Source organism: Dendrobium catenatum, unplaced genomic scaffold (genome assembly GCF_001605985.2).
Source record: "Dendrobium catenatum unplaced genomic scaffold, ASM160598v2 fragScaff_scaffold_637, whole genome shotgun sequence".
Classification (NCBI taxonomy): domain Eukaryota; kingdom Viridiplantae; phylum Streptophyta; class Magnoliopsida; order Asparagales; family Orchidaceae; genus Dendrobium; species Dendrobium catenatum.
This window is the reverse complement of record NW_021319099.1, coordinates 1,575,767-1,596,817: the sequence shown is the minus strand read 5'-3', so window position 1 is coordinate 1,596,817 and position 21,051 is coordinate 1,575,767. Positions and strand designations below refer to the sequence as shown.

The 21,051-nt window shown below is 35.4% G+C and overlaps 2 protein-coding genes across 3 annotated transcripts; one reads left to right on the top strand and one right to left on the bottom strand.

The window, feature by feature from the left end:
* Positions 1 to 4,063: 4,063 nt before the first annotated feature.
* On the top strand, positions 4,064 to 8,453 carry LOC110102582. Its single transcript, XM_020830964.2, has 5 exons — positions 4,064 to 4,583; positions 4,665 to 4,961; positions 5,059 to 5,277; positions 7,683 to 7,811; positions 8,076 to 8,453. Exons 1-5 carry the CDS (start codon positions 4,332 to 4,334, stop codon positions 8,298 to 8,300), a joined length of 1,122 nt encoding a protein of 373 aa, XP_020686623.1. The 5' UTR covers positions 4,064 to 4,331; the 3' UTR covers positions 8,301 to 8,453.
* A 1,713-nt stretch (positions 8,454 to 10,166) lies between these two features.
* On the bottom strand, positions 10,167 to 18,147 carry LOC110102579 (transcriptional regulator ATRX homolog). 2 transcript variants are annotated; one of them, XM_020830959.2, is made up of 7 exons: positions 17,884 to 18,147; positions 17,707 to 17,796; positions 17,551 to 17,625; positions 17,299 to 17,445; positions 17,138 to 17,208; positions 10,401 to 10,678; positions 10,167 to 10,314 (listed from the first exon to the last, which is right to left on the bottom strand). In XM_020830959.2, exons 1-6 carry the CDS (start codon positions 18,112 to 18,114, stop codon positions 10,411 to 10,413), a joined length of 882 nt encoding a protein of 293 aa, XP_020686618.1. In that variant the 5' UTR covers positions 18,115 to 18,147; the 3' UTR covers positions 10,167 to 10,314; positions 10,401 to 10,410. The 2 variants fall into 2 exon arrangements, with proteins under 2 accessions (XP_020686618.1, XP_020686617.1); XM_020830958.2 differs by having other exon boundaries at positions 10,167 to 10,678.
* Between the last annotated feature and the right edge of the window lie 2,904 nt (positions 18,148 to 21,051).

Below are 21,051 nucleotides of genomic sequence, written 5' to 3'. Positions count from 1 at the left end.
TATCAAGAAAATACTATGACACGCTTAAGGAAATTCCATATGATAATATTTATTAGTTCTTAAAAACAGGAAAGAATGGGGCAAAAGGTCACCCTTATCAAAAACTGGAATAAAGCCGTAACCATTTGTAGGCATATTGTGTCATGTACTTGACAAGTTGAGATAGAAGACATATTGTAATGTTTTGTACATTAACGTTTAATATAAAATGATTATTTTTTTTTATACTCTCTCTGATAATTTTCATAATCCAATTACTTAAACATTCAAACAAAAAAATGACTCGCTTAAAAAATAAAGGTTTCATTTGGAACGATTTTCTTATTGCTTTTTAACAATTTTTAGTAAAAAATATTTTAAATTAAAAGTTTTTGTACCAAAAAATTGTTTTAGAAAGCAGTAAAAAAATTGTCCCAAACAGCATAAGCAACATTGTGATAAAACGATAGTTCTAATAATTTTTATGAAACTCGCTGAAATTTACAACAAAGCAAGATACAAATGGTTTATTGACTCAATCAGGATTGTTGCTTACACCTATTCAAAACAAACAACCAAACAGGAGGGAAAGTTTCCTAAGTAAAATAATTGCATTGTGATATGCAATTTATACAAATTTTGATCAGAGTGTTTCCTCGACTTGATCAGCATTAAACTTGGCTTACAAAGTCAAATTATTCAACAAATTAGTAATCTAATTGAACAAAACAAATCCAATCAAATGCATCAACATGCAATTAAGCTTATCATATTATTGTTGTATTTTAAGCGATGAAGAACGTGTAAGATTTTGCTAGATTATCTCAACAAATCTCTCACATTCATTGAGGGAGTTTGCAGTGTATAGGAGTATAGTTGATTATCTTTTTTTTTTTCTCTCACTACATGAATCAAAGTGTTGGAGAGATTATTAAGTGGAGAGTACAGACATAGAGAATCGTTCAATTTTGTGACTGTGAACAGTAAAAGCATATGGATGAATAGTAAAAGTGTAGTAGTGAATTATAACTATGCTTTTACTTTTCACAGTCCCAAAACCGAACGGTTATTTATGGTCGAACTCCGCACGTAATAATCTCTCCAAAGTGTTGATGTATAAGGCTTGCTAATTTTTTGAATCTTGACAATCACAATCATGCATGGCTTCTCCTTAGTATATGTACTTATCTCTTTATAAATCTAATAATGATGAATCTATGTACAATTACTTATGTGCTTCTATTGCTTCGGCCTCTATAGGTGATCTAATGAAAGATGGCTGATACGTGATTTGATTGCAAAAAAAGATAAAGTAAATATAAGATCAATATTCAACTATATTTATTTATAAAAAATAATAAAAAAATCGTTGCCATCCAAAGAAGTTTTTATTTAACTTGGCAGGTATATTTTCAATGTTTCAAGGCTTCAACGGAACACGCATCAGCTGTAGAGCGACAACACGATAACGACACGAAGACCAGTAACATTACAAAAAAAAAAAAACCTGCAATAACGAGACGTGACATTTGTGATTTGGCACTCAGGCGCTTACTGAAGTAACCATTGGTTTGCGAATTGAGAAGATTAAAATCATTGGCGATCGGTACTTCGAATCGTGGGTCCTATTGCAGCACCTGTGGAAGAACACGTGTACAGCTAACTCGACAAGAACAAACTCTGAGCCAGCTAAAACTCGGTAATGGAATTGAATCGACGCATCAGACAATTTTGGTGATATTTTGTTCAAATTTGAAATTTTATTTATAATAAATATTAAATGCATTAAATTTATAGTAAAATAAATATACTATGCCAGTTTTTATATAGTAGTTGTGCTATAATTTTTAAATTTTAAAAAATATATCATGATTACATTTTAATCTGAATATTTACACCTGAAAACACTTAATTTTAGCTAGGCCAGCTCTCATTTTATTTTAAAAAGACCTATTTTTAGGGTTTTTTTAATCAAATAATGTGAGCAAAAATAATAGCAGAATTGATTCTATCAATATGAGTTTTTTTTTCTTAAAAGTTATTGTGTAACGTAGCATTGATGGCAGCAGAGATGAGAGTTTAATATCTTAACTTTGTATGAAGACCCAGCTTACACATTGATAAGAAAAGAATGTAAGAATTGTAAGAAAGAAACAACTGAGTTTTTAAGTGAAAATCTCAGGAAGGGAAAAATCACGGAGTCTGACCAAATTAAATTGATTTTAAAAGTGTTTCTCATTGATTTCAAATGATGTTATTCTTCGGGGAAAGGCATTAATATATAACATATGACTTGGTTGAAGTTGTAAGAGCCTCATGGCAGGGGATCCATTTGTTTATAGGTCTTTTGCCTATTATCTTTGTCATACTTCTCATAATCCAGCATAAATCTTAGTGTTAAATGTGGGAGTCAAAGTTGAAGTTGAAAGCTTTACAAGTGACAACCTTCGTTGGCATTATTGGTGATGGTAGGTGAAAAATTCAGTAAGCATTATAGTATCCAAGTGACATTGGTTAGGAGATTGTAGGTCGGTAGATTGTAAATTTGTGGATGACTGTAATCATGTGACAATGGTCAGAAGACTGTTGTTAGCATGCGTAAAAGGTTGGAGGATTATAGCCGGCGAATGACAGAGGTAGGAAGGTCCATAATCAAACAATGGTGTTTCCGAGGATTGTAATTAGCAAGAGATAGATGTTAGAGGATCGTAGTTGGAAGGTGATAGAGGTTGAAGGATTGTAGTCAATGGGCAAACGAATGCCAATAGAACCATAGCCATACGACAATGGTGCGAGGAGTGTAGTGGGGTGATAGTGGTCTAAGGATCATAGTCGCGTGATGGTGGTTTGAAAATCATATTGTTTTGCCAATGAATGCATAACGACGACTGTCGAGTGGTGGCCCGAAGGTAATGATTTGGTGGTGCATTAGGATCCTCATAGCCTCAAAACTCCCTTGAACTTCAATTTAAATGTCAAGCCCCTAATCCCCTGACTCCTCTCTATTACATATAAAGAGTGGCCTATTTATAGGTTTTTAATATTGATTTGATATTTTTCATTTCCAATAATTTTTATTTTTTTATTTTTTATTTCCCAATTATTGAAATTTATTATGCTTGAATGACTTGCTTTAGGGTATCTCCAACCGAAAAACTTATTTTCCACTTCAAAATACAGTAACGTTACTCTATTTCATACTTCAAAAAAGAAATATTATGTGCCTATTCTTTCTCATATATGTTTTTATATGTATTTTCTTCTCACAAAAAGAAATAATATGTGAATATTGCGACGTCATTATTGTTATCGTGAGTGCATTTCCACTTGCTGTTCGGGTGGACGCTCGTCAAATCTATAAACGAGCGAAATTTATTTGAAATGGCCATAACTTTTTTAAATGTAATTGTTGTAGCTATTGTGTAGAAAGTAATTAAAAAAAAATATTAATAAAAGTAGATTTTCAATATATAATTTTTTTTTAAAGAGAAAAAATAATAACCAAATACAAATGTGGTTACGGTCTTAAAAATAAAACAATAAAAAGTTATCCCAAATAAATAATTAGTCAAACATATGTAATATGTTGATTTACAATATTTAAATTAAAAGAAATAATATAATTGAACAAATTAAATTAAACGAAATAATATAATTAAACAAATTCAAAAAATACACTAAATTAAATTCTATATCATATATATGATCCAAAGGCGAAAGTGATATGATAATTGACCTCAGAAATATTTATTGAGCTCTATTGATATATTTTTTATAAAGATAATTATGAAATTGTTGTAAGAAAAATAAATTTTTTTAAAAGCTTCCGCAAAAAATAATTTCTTATTATGAAAATATTTTAAAAAATTATAATTAATATTAAAAAAAAAGAGGGGGCAACAAATTTGAATTATCTTGTTTTACCTGGTTTCGATGATTTTTTTTTTGGGGATGAAGCGCCCAATATTTTATTTTTTTATGTGACTGGATCATGCGTTGGAATCATTCTCTCATGCCTCATTGTTGTGTTGGATGGATTTTACAGTGGAGCTTTATTTGCTGTTCTTCTCAAGAAAAATTAAACTTTTTGATGCTACGGCTCTTATCAGCTTAAGAAAATAATAATAAAATCTCCGCAGACACCTCCCACGCGGCCACGTTTCCCGCCACACTGAACAGACGAGTTCGTCTTCAACCTTTATCCCATCCTGCATTTAATTTCCATTTGCTGCCTCGTCCCCTTATAAAATCCCGGCGTCCGTTCCATAACTTTAGCGCAGCAGAAATACACTCAGTTTGTTGCTGAAAGAAGAAGCTAGAAGAAGAATTCGACAATCAGGACGAAGAAGGAGATGGCTAGCGGATGGTTTTGGCGGAGGAAATCCACCCGGAAGTTAGTCGTTGACGGCACGGAGATAGAGAAGCTGGTTGAAGACAAGGAAGCCTTCAGCAGCTACGTGGAGCACAAGTTTGAGGAGCTCGATCGGGACCACGATGGTAAGCTTTCCGTGCGCGAGCTTCAACCAGTCGTCGCTGACATCGGCGCCGCTCTTGGCCTCCCAGCTGTCGGATCATCCCCGGATTCTGACCACATCTACACTGAGGTTGGTACAAGCCCTAATTCATCACTTCGCTTAAATCTCACTTTGGTCATTGCTCATTGGTTGAATGCGTTGTTGGCTAAGGTGTTGAGTGAATTTACGCATGGAAAGCAAGAGAAGGTGAGCAAGTCTGAGTTCAAAGAGGTGCTATCGGACATTTTGTTGGGTGTTGCAGCGGGGCTTAAGAGGGATCCGATTGTCATACTGAGGATTGATGGGGCGGATCTCAGAGAGTTTGTGGAGAGCCCGAGATTTGAAACAGAGGCCGTGGCCATTTTTTCTGGGGTTGAATCGTCTGGGTCTACTTTGCGCACGTGTTTGACAGCGGGATTGGGACAGATTACTGTCGAGAACGGGATGCCGCCGGCTTCTGATGCATGGGTGATTGACAGAGGGCTTGAAATTTTTTTAATGGGGGTTTTTGATCCATTAAGTGCTGCATTTTGATGACTTTTTATTTTATTTTATATTTTTAAAGGTTTCTAGCAATGTTGTGGAGCCTGCTCTGCAATCTTTCTCTATTGATGTTCTTGAAATGGCTGCTTCTCAAGAGGCGTTCTTGGATCACTTCAAAAAGCTCTTATGTGAAATCATTCAACGCCTTCAGAAACGCCCTGTTATTGTTGCACACAGCGAGAACACCTTCGATGGAAGTGGCATTAGGAGGCTGTTAGCTAACAAATTTGAGTTGGGCAAGGTCGGTTCCTTTTTGACGTGAATAGCCTATTTTTAGTTTTTTTTTTTTAATTTTCTTTTTTAAAATCTTTTGATATGTTTCCATTATCTATTAGCAATTATTTGAGTCTCCACCGTGATTAGGAGATCATGACTTCAAAATTAAAATATGGACTCTTTGCAATACATGGGTAAGGTTGTGTAGATCAACCTCTCTCTAGATTGTATTGGTTAGAAGCCTAATGCATCGGGTACATTTTTTTTCAATAAAGATGTTAAATTTCTTATATTTGTTGGTTATACTAGCCTATTTCTCTCTTGATATAAGCTGAAAGTATTGTGAGGAAATTCATTTACCAGTTCATTGGCATTTATATGAGGTAATGAAAAGCCTTCTCTCAACCCTAGATGAAGATATAGAATAACTTAGTGGTATATTATTGAGGAATAAATGCGTAGTGAAGATTCTTATGGTGTTTTCTTGTTTTGAAAGAAAGTCTTAAAAGCTTCAACCAATATGGGATTGTTATTGATTTTTATGGTGGGGGTATCTGAGTGTTAGGAGTGAAAGAGATTACCAATAATGGGTTCAATTACCTTCATAGATGACAGAATTTCTCCTCTTCTTTCTTCTAGTTTTCCTCTTCTGACTATCTTCTTTTTGATATTTCCTTTGCCTGGATTTAAATCCACTACCTCTTTCTGATATATCCTCAAAAAATAATCATGATCAGGCATGAATGTCGAGGCTACATAAGTTGAAAACTTCCTAAATTAAATGTGGAATCATCCGAACTCCGGTTTTAGCAAACTTATAGTCGAACTGAACATCTCAGAAAGATGAACCCAACGACACCAAAATCAATCAAATTCAAGCCCAAATGAGCTCAAATCTAGGGTCCAAAGCATATTTGGAGGGTTCAAAGCATAATTTGGAATACCAAATGAATTCCAAACATGACATGCTTATAGTCAAATTGAGCGGCTCGATGAGACGAATCCAACGAGCCTAAGATCACCGAATTCATTAAGACATTCAAATTATCAATAAACAATCAACGATCGAAGGGATCAATATTGGTCGTCCATTCAAGCTACTCCCATCTTAACCTTGATCATTTCCCTATTTACTAGCCATGCCATTTACAAAAAATTATAAATAGACCTCTCATTCTTCGTTGAAAGGGGAGAAGACTAAAGGAGGAAGCAGAAGAGGACGAACGATGGAAGTAGGGAGGAAAAGGAGGAAGAGAAAGAAGAGAAGAGAGGAAGGGAAATTTGAGATCTCTCTTCCATTAAACTTCTCCTCGGCCACCTGGCCACCGACTATCGTCGGACATACGCTCGACCACCGATTATTACAGGATTTTTGCCTGGCCACCAACTGATGCTGAATTTATGCCCGGTCAATGACTGCCACCCGACTTTTGGCAGACTTCAACCCGGTCACCAACTGCCGTCGGAATTATGCCCAGCCGGACATACGCTCGACCACCGATTATTACAGGATTTACGCCCAAGCACCGACTGTCTCTGAACTTTCGTCGAACTTACTCCCATCCACCAATTAGTGTTGGACTTTCGCTCGGCTATCGACTGTCGTTGGTCCTTCTGATCACTATTGCCCGACTACAGTCTTTCTGACCATTGTCGCCCATTGACTATCGTCGTGCCGACCTATGTCGCCCATCGACTATCGTCGTGCCGACCTATGTCGCCAGACTACGGTCCTTTTGATTTTTCTTGCCAAACAATGATCTTTCTGACCTCCGTCGCACGTCGACTACAGTCCTTCCAATCACTGTCACCCGAATATGGTCTTTCCAACATCTGTTACCCGCCGACTATAGTACTGCCAACCAAACAAACAAGTAAATACTGATTCTTCCAATTCCACCATGTAATCAACTCTATAAGATGTATATTTGTTATATCAAACTAAGGCCTTCTTCCCAAGGAATAGCTTCATTTGTAATTGACCGCAAACACTAGTAAATTCATTCAAACTGGGCTAGGCCTATAGTTTTTCCCTCTTTTCAGGAGTTTCCACGTAAAAACTCTGGTGTCTCTTATGAACGCTACACACACTCTTTTATCTGATTGTGTTAGATCTTCGTACAAAACTAAAACGTTAAACTTTATATTTCTATATTGCTGCAAATATTCCAGGACGCAACACTTTCTATGCAAAATGCTATCCATGAATAACTTCTAATCTCTTTTTCACATGGAGATGTTACTGCCAAAAAGCTGATATTCTGTGGTCACATTAATAATTTTCATAAATTATGTATCTAATTGAATATGTGACATCACTATGTTACTCACAATATGCTTTTTTTACTGTCTTGTGATAAGGTTTAAAAAAAGGTGGAAGGATTTCATCATCTGTTGCCGTTGATAATCACTTACTGTGAGCTTTTGCAGTTGTTCGATGAGGCATGGAAGGACCTGCCAAAGGATCGCCATCATAAAGTGTCAACAGAGTTCCTGCGTATTGCACTTGATAAAATGGCTGCATCTTCAGATTTACCTCCTTTTGGTGCTGTTTCTCAGGTTATTCTTCTCCTCATTTCATCTTCACCTCCTAGTTATTTAATTTTCAAATCATGTTAGATGAAGCCGTTACTCTCCATTACTATGTGCTTGTCTTTTTATATGTGATTGTGATCACTCCTCCTAAGCTTTCTTGAACTTGAGAACAAGAATCACCTTGGTAAGCATGTCAACATAGTGGGATAAAGACTCGTCATCATCGTCGTCGTCATCGATATATTTGATAATAATCGAACATCTAAAGCATGCCCCATGATATCACAGGTGGATGATGTTGTGAATGAGGCATCAAAGATGGTAAATGCCGATGAAGGGAAGCTTGTGAATGAAGAAGAGTTCCAGCAGTTGATGAAAGAGATTCTTGGATGCATTATGCTGCAACTAGAAGGTAACCCCATTTTTGTTTCTTCCAACTCTGTCGTTCATGAGACTCTTAATTCCCCATCAACGCTTCTCCCACCATCCATGGCAATACCTCAAGTTGGGTGATTCAAATCATTTACAAGTAAATAAATAATCCAAAAGTGTATGCAACCAATGGCAATGCAAAATGTATGGATGGCAATAAGACTTTCCTTTCCTCGGGCAATAATATGTATAATTGCTATTTGCATACTGAATTTATGAGATAAATAACTTGGAAAAAAATGCTACCACATGCTTAGAAGTCTTTTATGAATGCTAAAAGACCTAAAAAAATTCTCAATTAATTAGGAGCTAGTTGTATTTAATACTTCTATATTTTTATCTTTATCAAAATAATTCCTCTAAAATATGAGACTTGAGTTGATTTCGCCTTTTTGTATTGAAGAGATATTCTTTTCTACTTAATTGAAGATATGCAGGGCCAAACTCTTATATGTAATGAAAATATCATCATAGCTCAGATCTGAAAAAGGAGAGGACTGAGTATAAATTAGAGAAGAAAGGCCACACGATATCTAAACGCACCCGATCTTGCAGGTCTTGTAACCCTCGCTATCAGCTCAAGGAGAAATCATTTTTTGCGGCATCCGGATGGTAAGAATCGTTTGGATTGTGAGTATGCACACCGTGTATGTATAATGTGTTCACTGACTTGACGTATATTGTGTACAAAATATGCATACTCACATATCTGGATAGTCCAAATGCCGCACAGATTAATTTCTCCATCTTCTCAAGCCACCCCTACCTATACCGCAAGCACTAGCTTTGCTTAGAAAAATTGAAATAAAAATTGTGTCAAGATGTCCTCTAAGAGAATTTAAATTTTATTAAATTTGTTTTAAAATTAATATATTATAAATTCGTGACATTAATTTAAAAAAAAAAAACACTTAAATGACTTAAATTGTAAGGATCATATGGGAGATGGAAATAAAGGGAAGGAAAAATTGTCTAAGTAGAAGCTCTTTGATGATTTTTTTTATTAGAATTTTAATTAAAAATTATTATTATTATTTTTTAAAATAAAATTTTAGTAAAATTTTTTAATTTTATATTAAAATTATATTTTAAGAAGCAATAAAAATCAGTCCAACAAGGGATTTAAACTTACTCAAAATTCAAGGTAAGTTTCAAATGAGCTTCACGTTAGAGCAAAATTACAGACCTGTTTTGAGCTTTAAACCAAAATATACTTCCCACAATACAAGAACAAAAGGTCTATTTAGAACATCTATAATTTTTTTTAATAAAATTGATTATAAAATAATTGTGAGAAAAAAAAAAACTTAACAAATTTAATTATAAAAAAACATCTTTTAACCACAACAATTTTTATGAAACAATGAAAAAAATAATTAAAAAATTGTCGCTGACTGAAAAATATAATAATAAAAATGTTGCTCCGAACAAATCCAAAGAGTGCTTTAAAAAACCTAAGTGCTATTCGATAGTGATAAATTAATTTAATCCTTAATCATGCCCTTTCATAAAGCAACTTATGATGCTACGCCATTTATTACTCTACTAAAAAATTATCAAAATAGAACCCACATTTCACCAACTTTTTTAGAACAAGCTAAGCCCATGCTTAAGTTCATATCAAATTGCACATATGATCAATAACTACTAACCACATGAAACTATTGATGAGAATTCCAATGCCAAAATCAATTGGTAAAATTCTTTTGAATGTTGTTAAAAGAACAATAGGCATTACGTATCATCTTTCAATGAAATTATTATGTGCGGTCACCGAATACCGTTCAGAGGCATATCAGGATGCACCACATCACCATTTGCTATGTATCGGCGCTATGTAACAGGGTGACGTGAAGCATCGTAATTCGCCTCTGAACCGTCCGGTGATCGCACATAATAATTTCTCCATCTTTGAAGATAAATCCCAACAAGCCAAAAAAAACTATATCAGCCATTAAATCCTATGATGCTACATTTCCTCTTCCTTTCATCATAAAGGAACGTAATTCCTACAAATTTAGTACTACAAATCTCAGCTTGTCATACACATTGCATCTCCCATAAGTGGAGCAAACTGCTGCTGATCTAAACAAACCTTCAATGAAACCATAATTGAGCATTCAAACTACTGATAAATGAAATAAAGAGATTTGTCACTGATGGAATAATTTACAATCAAACCTTTCTGTTATCAGCAAGAAACCTTTGTTTTGTTGCCCAATTTATTAAGGACGAAATCTTCGTCATCATCTTCTGAATCAATAACTTTCTTCTTAGTTGTTTTCACCGATGCTTTGGAGGTTACTTTAACTTTCTTCTTAACCAAGACTGTAGAAGATTTCTTCACAGGGGTAGTAACCTTTGCAGGGGAACTAAATTTCTGATTGTGATTCTTTTTTAGCTTCTTTGCGTATACCTTCTGAGCCTCCTCTAGAGAAAGCAATCCCCGTTCCATCAACCTAAGTTGATAGAGAATGAAAACATTAAGAAAAAGGTCATAGATCAAGAAGCCCAAACTGGAATTCATTGTGTATGCTTGTTGAATGAGCTAATGGCTGCTTTGATTAGTGCACAAGAATGCAGATTATATGCGGATGATAACTGTCAGGCTACTGGCCTTCAAAAATAGACTTAGATAAAGTATTCAATAAAGCAGAAGACGGGGGGAAAGTTTTAACGTCTTCTAGATTTATATAACACATGCATAGATAAGCTAAAGCCGCTTTATTTCATTTAGAGGAACACCAAGTGGTGTGCAAAATACAATTCCAAGTATTGTTCCACTGAAAAGACTGATGTGTTATTTTGTCCAAAGTGCACCAAGTGAGGTGGATCTCTGCCGTACAACACCTTGATAGGGGTCATCTAGGACATTGAGTGATATGAAGTATTGTACTAGTACTCTGCCCAAGGCAGCCACTTAGCCCACTATCGAGGTATCTTTGAAAGAAAGTATCACAGGTATGTTTCCAAGCTCCTATTGACCACATCCGTCTGCCTTGGTCTGAAGGTGATAAGCGGTGCTCCTCGTTAGTATAGTCCCCTGCAGCCTGAACAACTCCCTCCAAAAGTGACTGAGGAACACATTGTCTCAATTGGATATTATCAATCATGGTATCTCGAGTAATCTAACCACCTCTCTAATGAAAGTTGATGCCATTGTTATTGTCGTGTAAAGATGTCGGGGAGGAATGAAATAAGCATATTTGTTTAATCTGTCTACCACCACTAGAATAACTATAAACCCCTTTGATAGGGGTAGCCCGTATATGAAACCCTTAGAGACCTCTTCCAACAATCTGCTTGGGAGTGCTAAAGGTTGTAGTACCCCCCGGTTCCATAGCCATATACTTAATGATCTGGAAAACCTCGCATTTGGCCACCATCTCCTCTACATCTTTGTGCATTCTCTTCCAAAATAGTTCAATAGCGAATCTTCGGTATGTCTTCTGTACACACGACTGACCCCCAATAGCGTTCCCGCGGAACTCCTGTAGCAAATGCGGAATATGAATTGGTAGTACAAACCTCCCTTTGTATGACAGTCTCTCCCCATCTGCTGAATAGCCCGGATGGCTATTCTCATTCTTTAGCAAATCCTTTCTATTCTTCCTTAGCTCCTTGTCCTCGCACTTTCTTCCTTAATAACCCACAATCCAACATCAGCAGTATCGAAATGGCCATCTCTTGGAGATACCCCACGCATCTGGACAAGGAATTTGTTGTCAAGTGTTTTACCCACACCTGTATTGGATTTCAAAATCATATCCCAATAACTTGGACAGCCATCTCTGATGCTCCTCGATCACCATCCTCTGCTCGAGTAAGTACTTCAAGCTCCTCTGGTCAGTCCTGACAATGAAATGTCATCCCAGCAAGTATGGTTGTCACTTCTGAATAGCTAATACAATGGCCATTAGCTCTTTCTCATAGACTAACTTTAGCCTGACTCTAGTAGTCAGCACTTGGCTGAAGTAGTCTATGAGTCTGTGATTTTACATGAGCACTGCCCCCAACCCATATCCTGAGGCATCTGCCTCTACCACGAACATCTGGCTAAAATCAGGTAGTGTCAACTACCAAAATCGAAATTGTGGTCATGGAGGCCTTCAGTCTCTCAAAGACCTGAGTAGCTTCCTCTCCCCACAAGAAGTCTTTTTTCAGCCGCTCTATCAAAGGCCAAGCAATGTTGCTACATCCTCTCACGAACCTCCTGTAGTACCATATCAATCCTAGAAAACCCCTTAACTCCCTTAGTTTCCTAGGTAAAGGCCACTTAAGCATTGCATCAATCTTGGCCTTATCAGCGACAACCCCTTCATGTGATATCATGTGCCCCAAATACTCTACACTCGCATGTGCAAAGCATCACTTCTTTAGATTGGCCCTCATCTGAAGCTCCTGTAACACCTCCAAGATCGCCCTAAGATGCTACAAATGCTGCTCATTGGATTTGATATACACCAAGGATGTCTTCAAAGAAAATCAGAACAAACTTCTTAAGATAAGGTCTAAACACCTTATTCATGAGGGACTGGAAGGTAACAAGGGTGTTGGTGAGACCAAACAACATCAACAAGAACTCATAGTATCCCATATGTGTCCTGAAAGCTGTCTTCGGGACAACTTCCTCTGTCATCCGAATCTGATGGTATCCAGACTTCAGGTCCATCTTCCTGAATACTAATGCTCCACAAAGGTCATGTAACAGCTCATCTATCAATGGGATAGAAAACTTGTGTGAAACCCCTTAAGTATAAAATGATAAACTCTTAAACATTGAGGCGCCTTTTGGTGTAATGGTTAAAATTTCTGCAAGAAACTCCGCAGTTAAGCGTGCTCATCCCGGAGCAATTCTGAAATTGGTGACCTACCAACAGGACCAAACCGTGAGGCTTTAGGCCAAAGCGGATAATATCTTGATAGTTAAGAGTTTGGGTTATTACAACTTGTTTGAGACAGTTTCCTTATTCAGGGCCCGGTAGTTCACACAAAATATAAACTGTAATCCTTCTTTTTAACTAGTAGAACTAGGCTAAAAAAGGGTTCACACTCCACCTGATGATCCCTGCCTCCAATATCTCCTGGATCAACTTTTCAATTTTATCCTTATGGACCTTGGGGTATCAATAAGGTCTGACACTGATCGGTGATACACCTCCCTCAGTGTGATGGTATGCTTTTGTCCCCTCTATGGTGGCAATCCTTGAGGTGACTCAAAAATCTCACAAAATTGTTGTATCAATGATTGTACTGAAAGAGGGATGTCCCTTCATCCCCTTTGATCCCTCAAAGCTATGCAATTCCACCAAAAATCCTCCTCCCTCCTCCTGTATGCCTCTTACCATAGTTTTTAAAGACACCATGGCTTTGTAAAGGCTTGCATCTCCCCTAATTGCCATCCTCCTCCCTTTCACCATAACTCCATCGTCAGCATCCCCCAATTCACCTTAGTGTCCCCCCAAGATCTACAGCCATCTCATCCCCTGGATAACATTAGTGTTCCCTAACTCTAATGGGAGAAACTCCTCCCTCACCTGGATTCCCTATATGGTTAAGACCACTCCCCTACACACCCCTCTACCTGTCTCCATCTTCCCTGCTCCCATCATCACCCCATAATTTCTTGTGTCCACTAGTTTAAGCCTTAATAGGTTTACAACCTAATTGGAGATGAAATTGTGTGTAGCCCCATTGTCTATCAGCACAACTACCTCATTGTCTGTTATTTCTTCTCTCACCTCCATATCGTGGTTCAAAGTGAAGTTCACTAACGAGTTCAAGGAGACCTCAGTCATATCTAAATGTAGCTTTTCTTCCTCCGCTAATGCCTCACTCCAACCTCCCTCCTCAGCTTCCTCATTATCACAGACAGTGAGGACCTGAAGAGTTCGGTCTTTACACCTATGCCCCAGCATATACTTGTCATCCATGATCAAGTGTAACACATAAAATGGTTTGAGAGTGATAATCTATTTTTTTCAAGAGTGATACTCCATTTTTCTTTTCCTTGTTGCCTTATTGCAATATTGTTGGCTTACTGTGTGATTATTTCAATTAGACTTGTTATAGTTATGATTTTTTTGCATAAAATTTTAAATTTTTATGTGATTTTGGTGATTCTTAATTTGCTTTTCATTATTTATAATATAAGGCTAATCTTTTTACCTGAATTAAACTTCTACACTTTTCATTTTTCATCGAAACTAGAAAATAATTATATTAAGATTACTAGTTCATTTTAATAAAATTTAATTTTTGTTGCATAGTTGATCACATCTAAATATGCATCAAATGCTAAGTGTTAAATATCCTAGACTCTAGAGCACATTACATCATTTTGTAACCTCAAAATTCTTTTTTAGTCAAAGTATGAAAGGATTAACCAAAAGGATTCACAAGACTGACCACAAATAGGTGGGTAAGACTAATAATGATGATGAGCGAGAGTAACAATCAATTAAATTCGAGTCAATGCCCTGATTGGTCATGCCAATTGCCAACCATCAATTCATAAACCTATTGAATATGAAACCATTTCCCAGCCATCAAATAAATGGGTTTCTGAGAGGAAACACTTGATGAAAGGAAAACAGCGAAACTTCTTCACAAAATCCACACAAAAATCCCAAAAAACAGTAGATAATTTGTATTATTTGATGAAAGGAAAACAGAAACTCGCAAGATACAATTGATCCTCAATTCAAGAGGAGGATTGATCTCTCCCAAATCTCTAGATGCCGCTAGAGCCCACAAAAAACCTAAATCTAAGAGACCTCAAATTTCAGCCAAATTCAAGATGATCAAACCCTAGGAAAACCAACTATTTAATGCATACAAATCAAAAGGAAATCCCTAAATAGTCCCTACATTCAAATTTCCCTCTCAAAACCCTCAAAAAAGCTTCCTAAAATGTTCTTCTTGAGCGATTGGGCCGCCCGATCTCCGCAAGAGGCGGAGATCCCGCGGTTTTGTGAACATGTTGGTCCCGTGCGGACCGGCTGGACCGGTCTAACATATTCTCACTAAAAAGGCATTGCAACCACTTCATAAAGCATGTTTTAGTCCAAAAAGGGGAAAACTGTGAAAATTCTTATAAAATGCAATTTGAAGTACATAAAGAAACAATTATATATACATTACAGTGTCTTTTGTATCAACTAGATTGTGCAAGCTAACATTTAGCTATAAAAAGTTAAATACCATAACAAGTAGAACTAGTTCCATTCACATTGATGAAGCTTCTTTGTATATTACTAATATTTTAGTGTATCAAAAGAATAGAAATAGTTCATAGTTTATTGAAAGTCAGAAGACCTAAAATAACAACAAATTATATCCTTTTTTAACAAAAGATTTTATTAATTTTAATAATTGTAATATGAAATAACTCTCATAAGACATGCTTAAATAAAACATTACGAGGTACCCACTTGTGTTATGTTTGTTCTAAATCTCAAAACTTGTTACATTCTACTTTATGCGTCAAAGCCCACCAATTAAAGAGCAAATCTAGGCTTGCGTCTCTTGAATATTGAAGTGATTATTATGTGATGCATGGCATGATCTACCACATCCTATAGAAGCATCTAGCATGGACAACTTTGTCATCACTTTCATTTTGCATGAAGTACACGCATAACTTAAACTAATTGATTAGTCCATATTTTTTCGCCAAGATTCTCATGTTTTACTGGCCCCACTTATCTTTACTCGCACATTCAACTAGCTAAATGCCATGATAATTCATGCTCATAAAGAATCAATTGGCACCCCTGTAAATTCAGCATTCACTATTTGGGTATTGAATCGAGCTAATCTAATCATAAATATAGGCATAAACATCTTCACGCATACAAGTTTTTTAGATGAATATCTAGTGTCACAATTAGAAATTCCTTGGAAATTTTGAAGATCTGATGCCTAAGAATGTGAGCTACGAACATAACTATTTCTTTTTGAAAGATTAATTCTATTAGAAAACTAGGTTCATCAATCGCCTTTCCTACTATGAATTTGATATCCAAATTAAAACTCACTGAATACAGAACATGACTTCATTGTACTTGGAGAAATAAATAGAATGAGCACATCATAGTACATAAAAAGATAAAGAAAAAAATCGGTTAGCTTCAAGACAATGATGAAACTAATCAGCATCTTACCAAATCATATCACTAGGTTTTGAAGTTCCAAAACCTATAGGCTTTACTCATAACTTAACAAAACTATTGTCAGATACTCTCACCGGGCACTACACATGCTCAAATCCATAGAGATCAAAAGTTTAGGTGATCAACTTAATAATGGCCTAAGATTCATGTATTATATCACCTTGATGAAATGAAGCACAAAAATTTAATTATTTGTAAAGTTTGTCAAGTCATGTGGACACTTGAAAGCGTTATGTTAAGTAAATAATATGGCATATCTCATTCATTTTCCATAAAATTACATACACTTACAGTTACCTTGTGCAGAGAATGAAATTGACGTTGAATACAAATTAAACACTCCTAATGTCACTTGCATTTAATTACAAGCAAAATCAACATTATATAAGTTATCAATTTCCTTCTATACCACTTCCTCTTAATAGCATTATTACAGATATGTTTCTATAATTTTGATAGAAATATGATCATATTTGAAAATAACATCCCCAGACAAGTCAAGTCTCATATTTTCTAAGACTAGTTGCCTCCCCATGTCCGGGAACCATAGTGTTGGCACTAGTGCTTCGCAGCTCAATGGATGACTAGAAAAATGTATTCCCTATTTACCGGGGACTACACATGTTGAGAACTTTATGTTATATAGTCTTAAACCAATATTATGGGGACTTTGTAAACACCAATTGCTCTTAATGAAAACAATATATTATGATGTACATATTAAAATTATAAATATGAACTAACCATATTGAAGCCATTTCGCTTGTAGGCACTTTTTCATAGAGGGTTTCATAGAAAATCCTCAGTGGGTCTCTCTGTAGTTCCACATTAATAAGGGAAAGCCGTCATTATCCCAAATAAGCACTAAAGCAATCAATGAAAATTGAGGAGGAAGTCTTCCTTACAATCTCTGGTGGGTCATGCTTCTGACCTGGAAGTTCAAACACTTTCTTTTCTTTCTTATCATTCTTAACCTTTTCTTGAGAAGCCTCAACCTTCTTCACTTTCACCTGGGTCCTCTTTTCTTCGTTCCTTTTCCTCTTTTTACTCTTCTGAAATACAAAAGATTAAGAAACAAAAATAAGAAAAATAGAGGATCTCACAGCCCAAAATGCAGAAATGGAGTAGGACTAAAAACCCCGCATTAAAAGAAACACCTTCTTGTATTCTTCTTCGTCTTCAAAATCCAGATGAACTTCCTTTTTCACACTTTTCTTTAAAACTTCTTTTGTCTGCATTTCTATAATCAGTCAGCATAATGGAGAAAGTAACAAGAAAAAAGTTGGTCCTGGGCGCAAAGAAGAAGTATGCACCTTCAGAGGTTTCTCCTCCTCATCATCTTCGGGCTCATACTTCTCAACCTTGGGAGAATGGGATGGCCTTTTCTTCAGACCGTCCATTTTCTGCATTTCAATGATAAATCAGCTCAATCAAGTATTAAGCAATAACGGGTCTATGATCAATCCATCGCCAAAAATAGAAGAATGTACCTTCAGAGGCTTCTCGTCTTCATCATCCACGGGCTCCTCTTTCTTCACCCTGGGAGGATTGGAGGGTTTTTTCTTCTTCGCCTTGGAAAAAGCAAGCGGAACGTCATCGTCGTCTAACCCGTCCTTGGATGTTGGTTCCTTCTTTTTCAAGGATTTGCGATTGAGAGCAGAAATGGGGCCGTCAAGGTCGTCCTCTTCTTCCTTCACGGCTTGCTTTGCTTCTTCCGTCATTTTTCAAGAGGAAAAACTTGAGCGAGGGTTTAGGTTTTACAGCCAAAAAAGAAAGGGCAGTAGAGAAGCGAATAAAAAAGACTGGAAGGGAAGCCAGCCGGAAGGTTGGATTATATAGGTTTAGGGCGTAGTAGAATTTGGGCTTAGCTCTAAAGAAAATATTTTAAATATTTGAAAAAAAAAATTAATGGTAAAATACTAAAATTAGAATTAATTTAATTATTTTAATATACGAAGATCCATCATTTAAACGGATAAAAGAGATGGTGTAATATTCATAAGAGACATCAAGATTTTCAGATGAAAAACCTTTCATCTGAAAATGGGAAAAACCACGGGATTTGACCCAATTTGAATGAATCAATTATTATTTGCGGTTGATTACAAATGAGGTATTTCCTTAGGGGAAGGCATTGGCTTGATGCAATAAATATACATCATATAAAATTCATCACATGATGAGACTTGAAAAAATCACTATTGACGTGTTCGTTTTGCTTCTTTTAAGTTCTTCCCTTGGATGGGGAGTTTGGACTTTCTTATATAGATGAGGAAGGGAGGCAGGAGGGCTTATAGATTTACTTAAGAAAAAAAAAATATAAAAATAGAAAGTCGCTCATTATCTAATTTTAAAAAGGAATTTACATATCTACCACATTATTCTTATCTATTTGCATCTCTATTATTAAATTTCTATTTTTTTTGTCTCAATTGTAGAAATGTACAAACCGAGAAGATAAAACTAAAGAACAATATTATTGATTTCTTAATAATTTACACACAGGTTATACATCTATATATATAACAAGGTATGAGAAGAGGTACACGTGTAATAATCTAATTGGATCAAATGGCTAACAGAAGTAATATAAGTATCTGCTCTTAACATCCCCCCTCAAACTGGGTGTAGGATGAGATAGTCAGTTTGCTGCGAATAGTCTTGAACCGAGGTGTAGAGAGCGGTTTGATTAGAATGTCTGCAATTTGATCAACTGTACTACATCAATGACATCAAAATATATAAATTAAAATTACATTCTACTTTTAAAAAGTTAATATTAGTGATAAATTTTATGTTTTTTAAAAGATTTAAGTATTATATAAATGTATAATAATAATCTCAAGTAAATTAATTAATTTTACTATTATGATATTATTTATCTAAGAATATTCAGACGTTTTTTCTTTCAATTTATTTCAACAACTTAGTTTATTTTAAGTTTATAAGATGCAAATCATATGAGAAATTCCGCATTGACACGCCCCCAAACATTGCCTTTATCGAATTTTGAGGCATATCTTAGTTAAAAACTTTCAAAATTAAATTTGGGACCATATAAACTTTAATTTTAACAAATTTAATATCTCAAACAGTCGAACCTAACGACATTGAAATCGGTCTAATCTCAGCCTGAATGGGTCTAAATCAAGGGACTAAATCCTATTTGAAAGGTTCAAAGCATTGATTAGATAATCAAATGATCTCTAAATATAGCATGCTTATCGAGCGACTCAACGAGACGAATCCAACAAGCCCAAAGTCACTTAATTCTGACATCATTAAGGCAAATAAATGATTGAAAAATGCTCTATGATTGTGGGAATTAGTACGAGTCGTCCGATGAATCACTCAAAAAGTGCCTTGAATCCCCTTCATATTTATAGGATGTGCCGCTCACAAAAATATATAGATAGACCCCACACTCTGTACATGAGGGAGACCTTTGGCTAGAGATTAAATAGAGCTCTCAGGCTTTAAGGATCTAGAGCTTCAGCCAAATATTTTTTTGGTAGAAATTATTCTGTGCAGAAGCTGGACGTAGCTCTATGTCCGGAGGTAAATCAGGTGCAGCCACGTCAGCGGTACAGAGCAATACCGAGCGGCAATACGCATCAAAGGTGTGACATGACTCATTCTAATTGATCTCTAGAGGACGTTTGGCCTCTGTACAAAATAATTAATCCTTTTTTTAGGGTTTCAAAGTTCAATTTTTTTTTTTTTTTATAGAAAGGACGAAGGCCAACACTAAAAAACAATTTGAGGGCTTCTACATAGAGAAAAGTAGACATGAAAGAAGAAATTTATTTTAAAATAAAAAATTTTCATAATAATTTGGCTCCATTTGCCATAATTTTTTACTATTTTTGAAAATAAATTTTTACAATAAAAATTTTTAGCTCAAAAAAATTTTACACAAAAAAATTACTTAAAAAAATTAGTAAAAAATTATTACAAATAAAACCTTAATATGATCTTTATAAATTTAGATCAATGATATACTTTGATAGAGTTTTATTATACACTCATATTTATCCGAATTAAATTAATATAAATAATTGTAAATTAGACTTAACAATTCATTAATAATTGTAAATCAGTTTGAACAGCTTTTGACTAAAAATTCCACAATTTTTAGAATAATTAGTCATAACTCTTATATTAAGGAAGATAGCACATTATGATCAATAAAAAAAGAGCTAACAAATTAAATATACTTTGAAAGTATAGCTCTGAAAAACAACATTTAACACTTTAGGGATACAAAAATAATAAATAATCAAATTGATTCGGAGATTCTCCTTCACAAATATTCTTCTCACTCCCTATTTTCTATCTCTTTTCTCAATTTCTTCCTGTAGATATAGGGACTCACAAAATCTATTTGAAATATTTTAGAGTTGATTGGATTAGTAAAGCCCAATGATGGTTTGGAATTATTTTATGTTTATATTTCAATATGAAATGATGATATATTATTGGTTTTTAAAAATAAGTTTTTTTATTAAAGATTATACATGTCAATTCATGTAACGATAAGGAGGGCAGCAACTGACGAAAGTGAATAGTGGTGGCTATGACGACGATGGTGGACAACAATGGAGAGGTGGAATTGGAGGAAGTAAGGTCGTAGGGTGGCAACAGTGGCCAGTGATAAT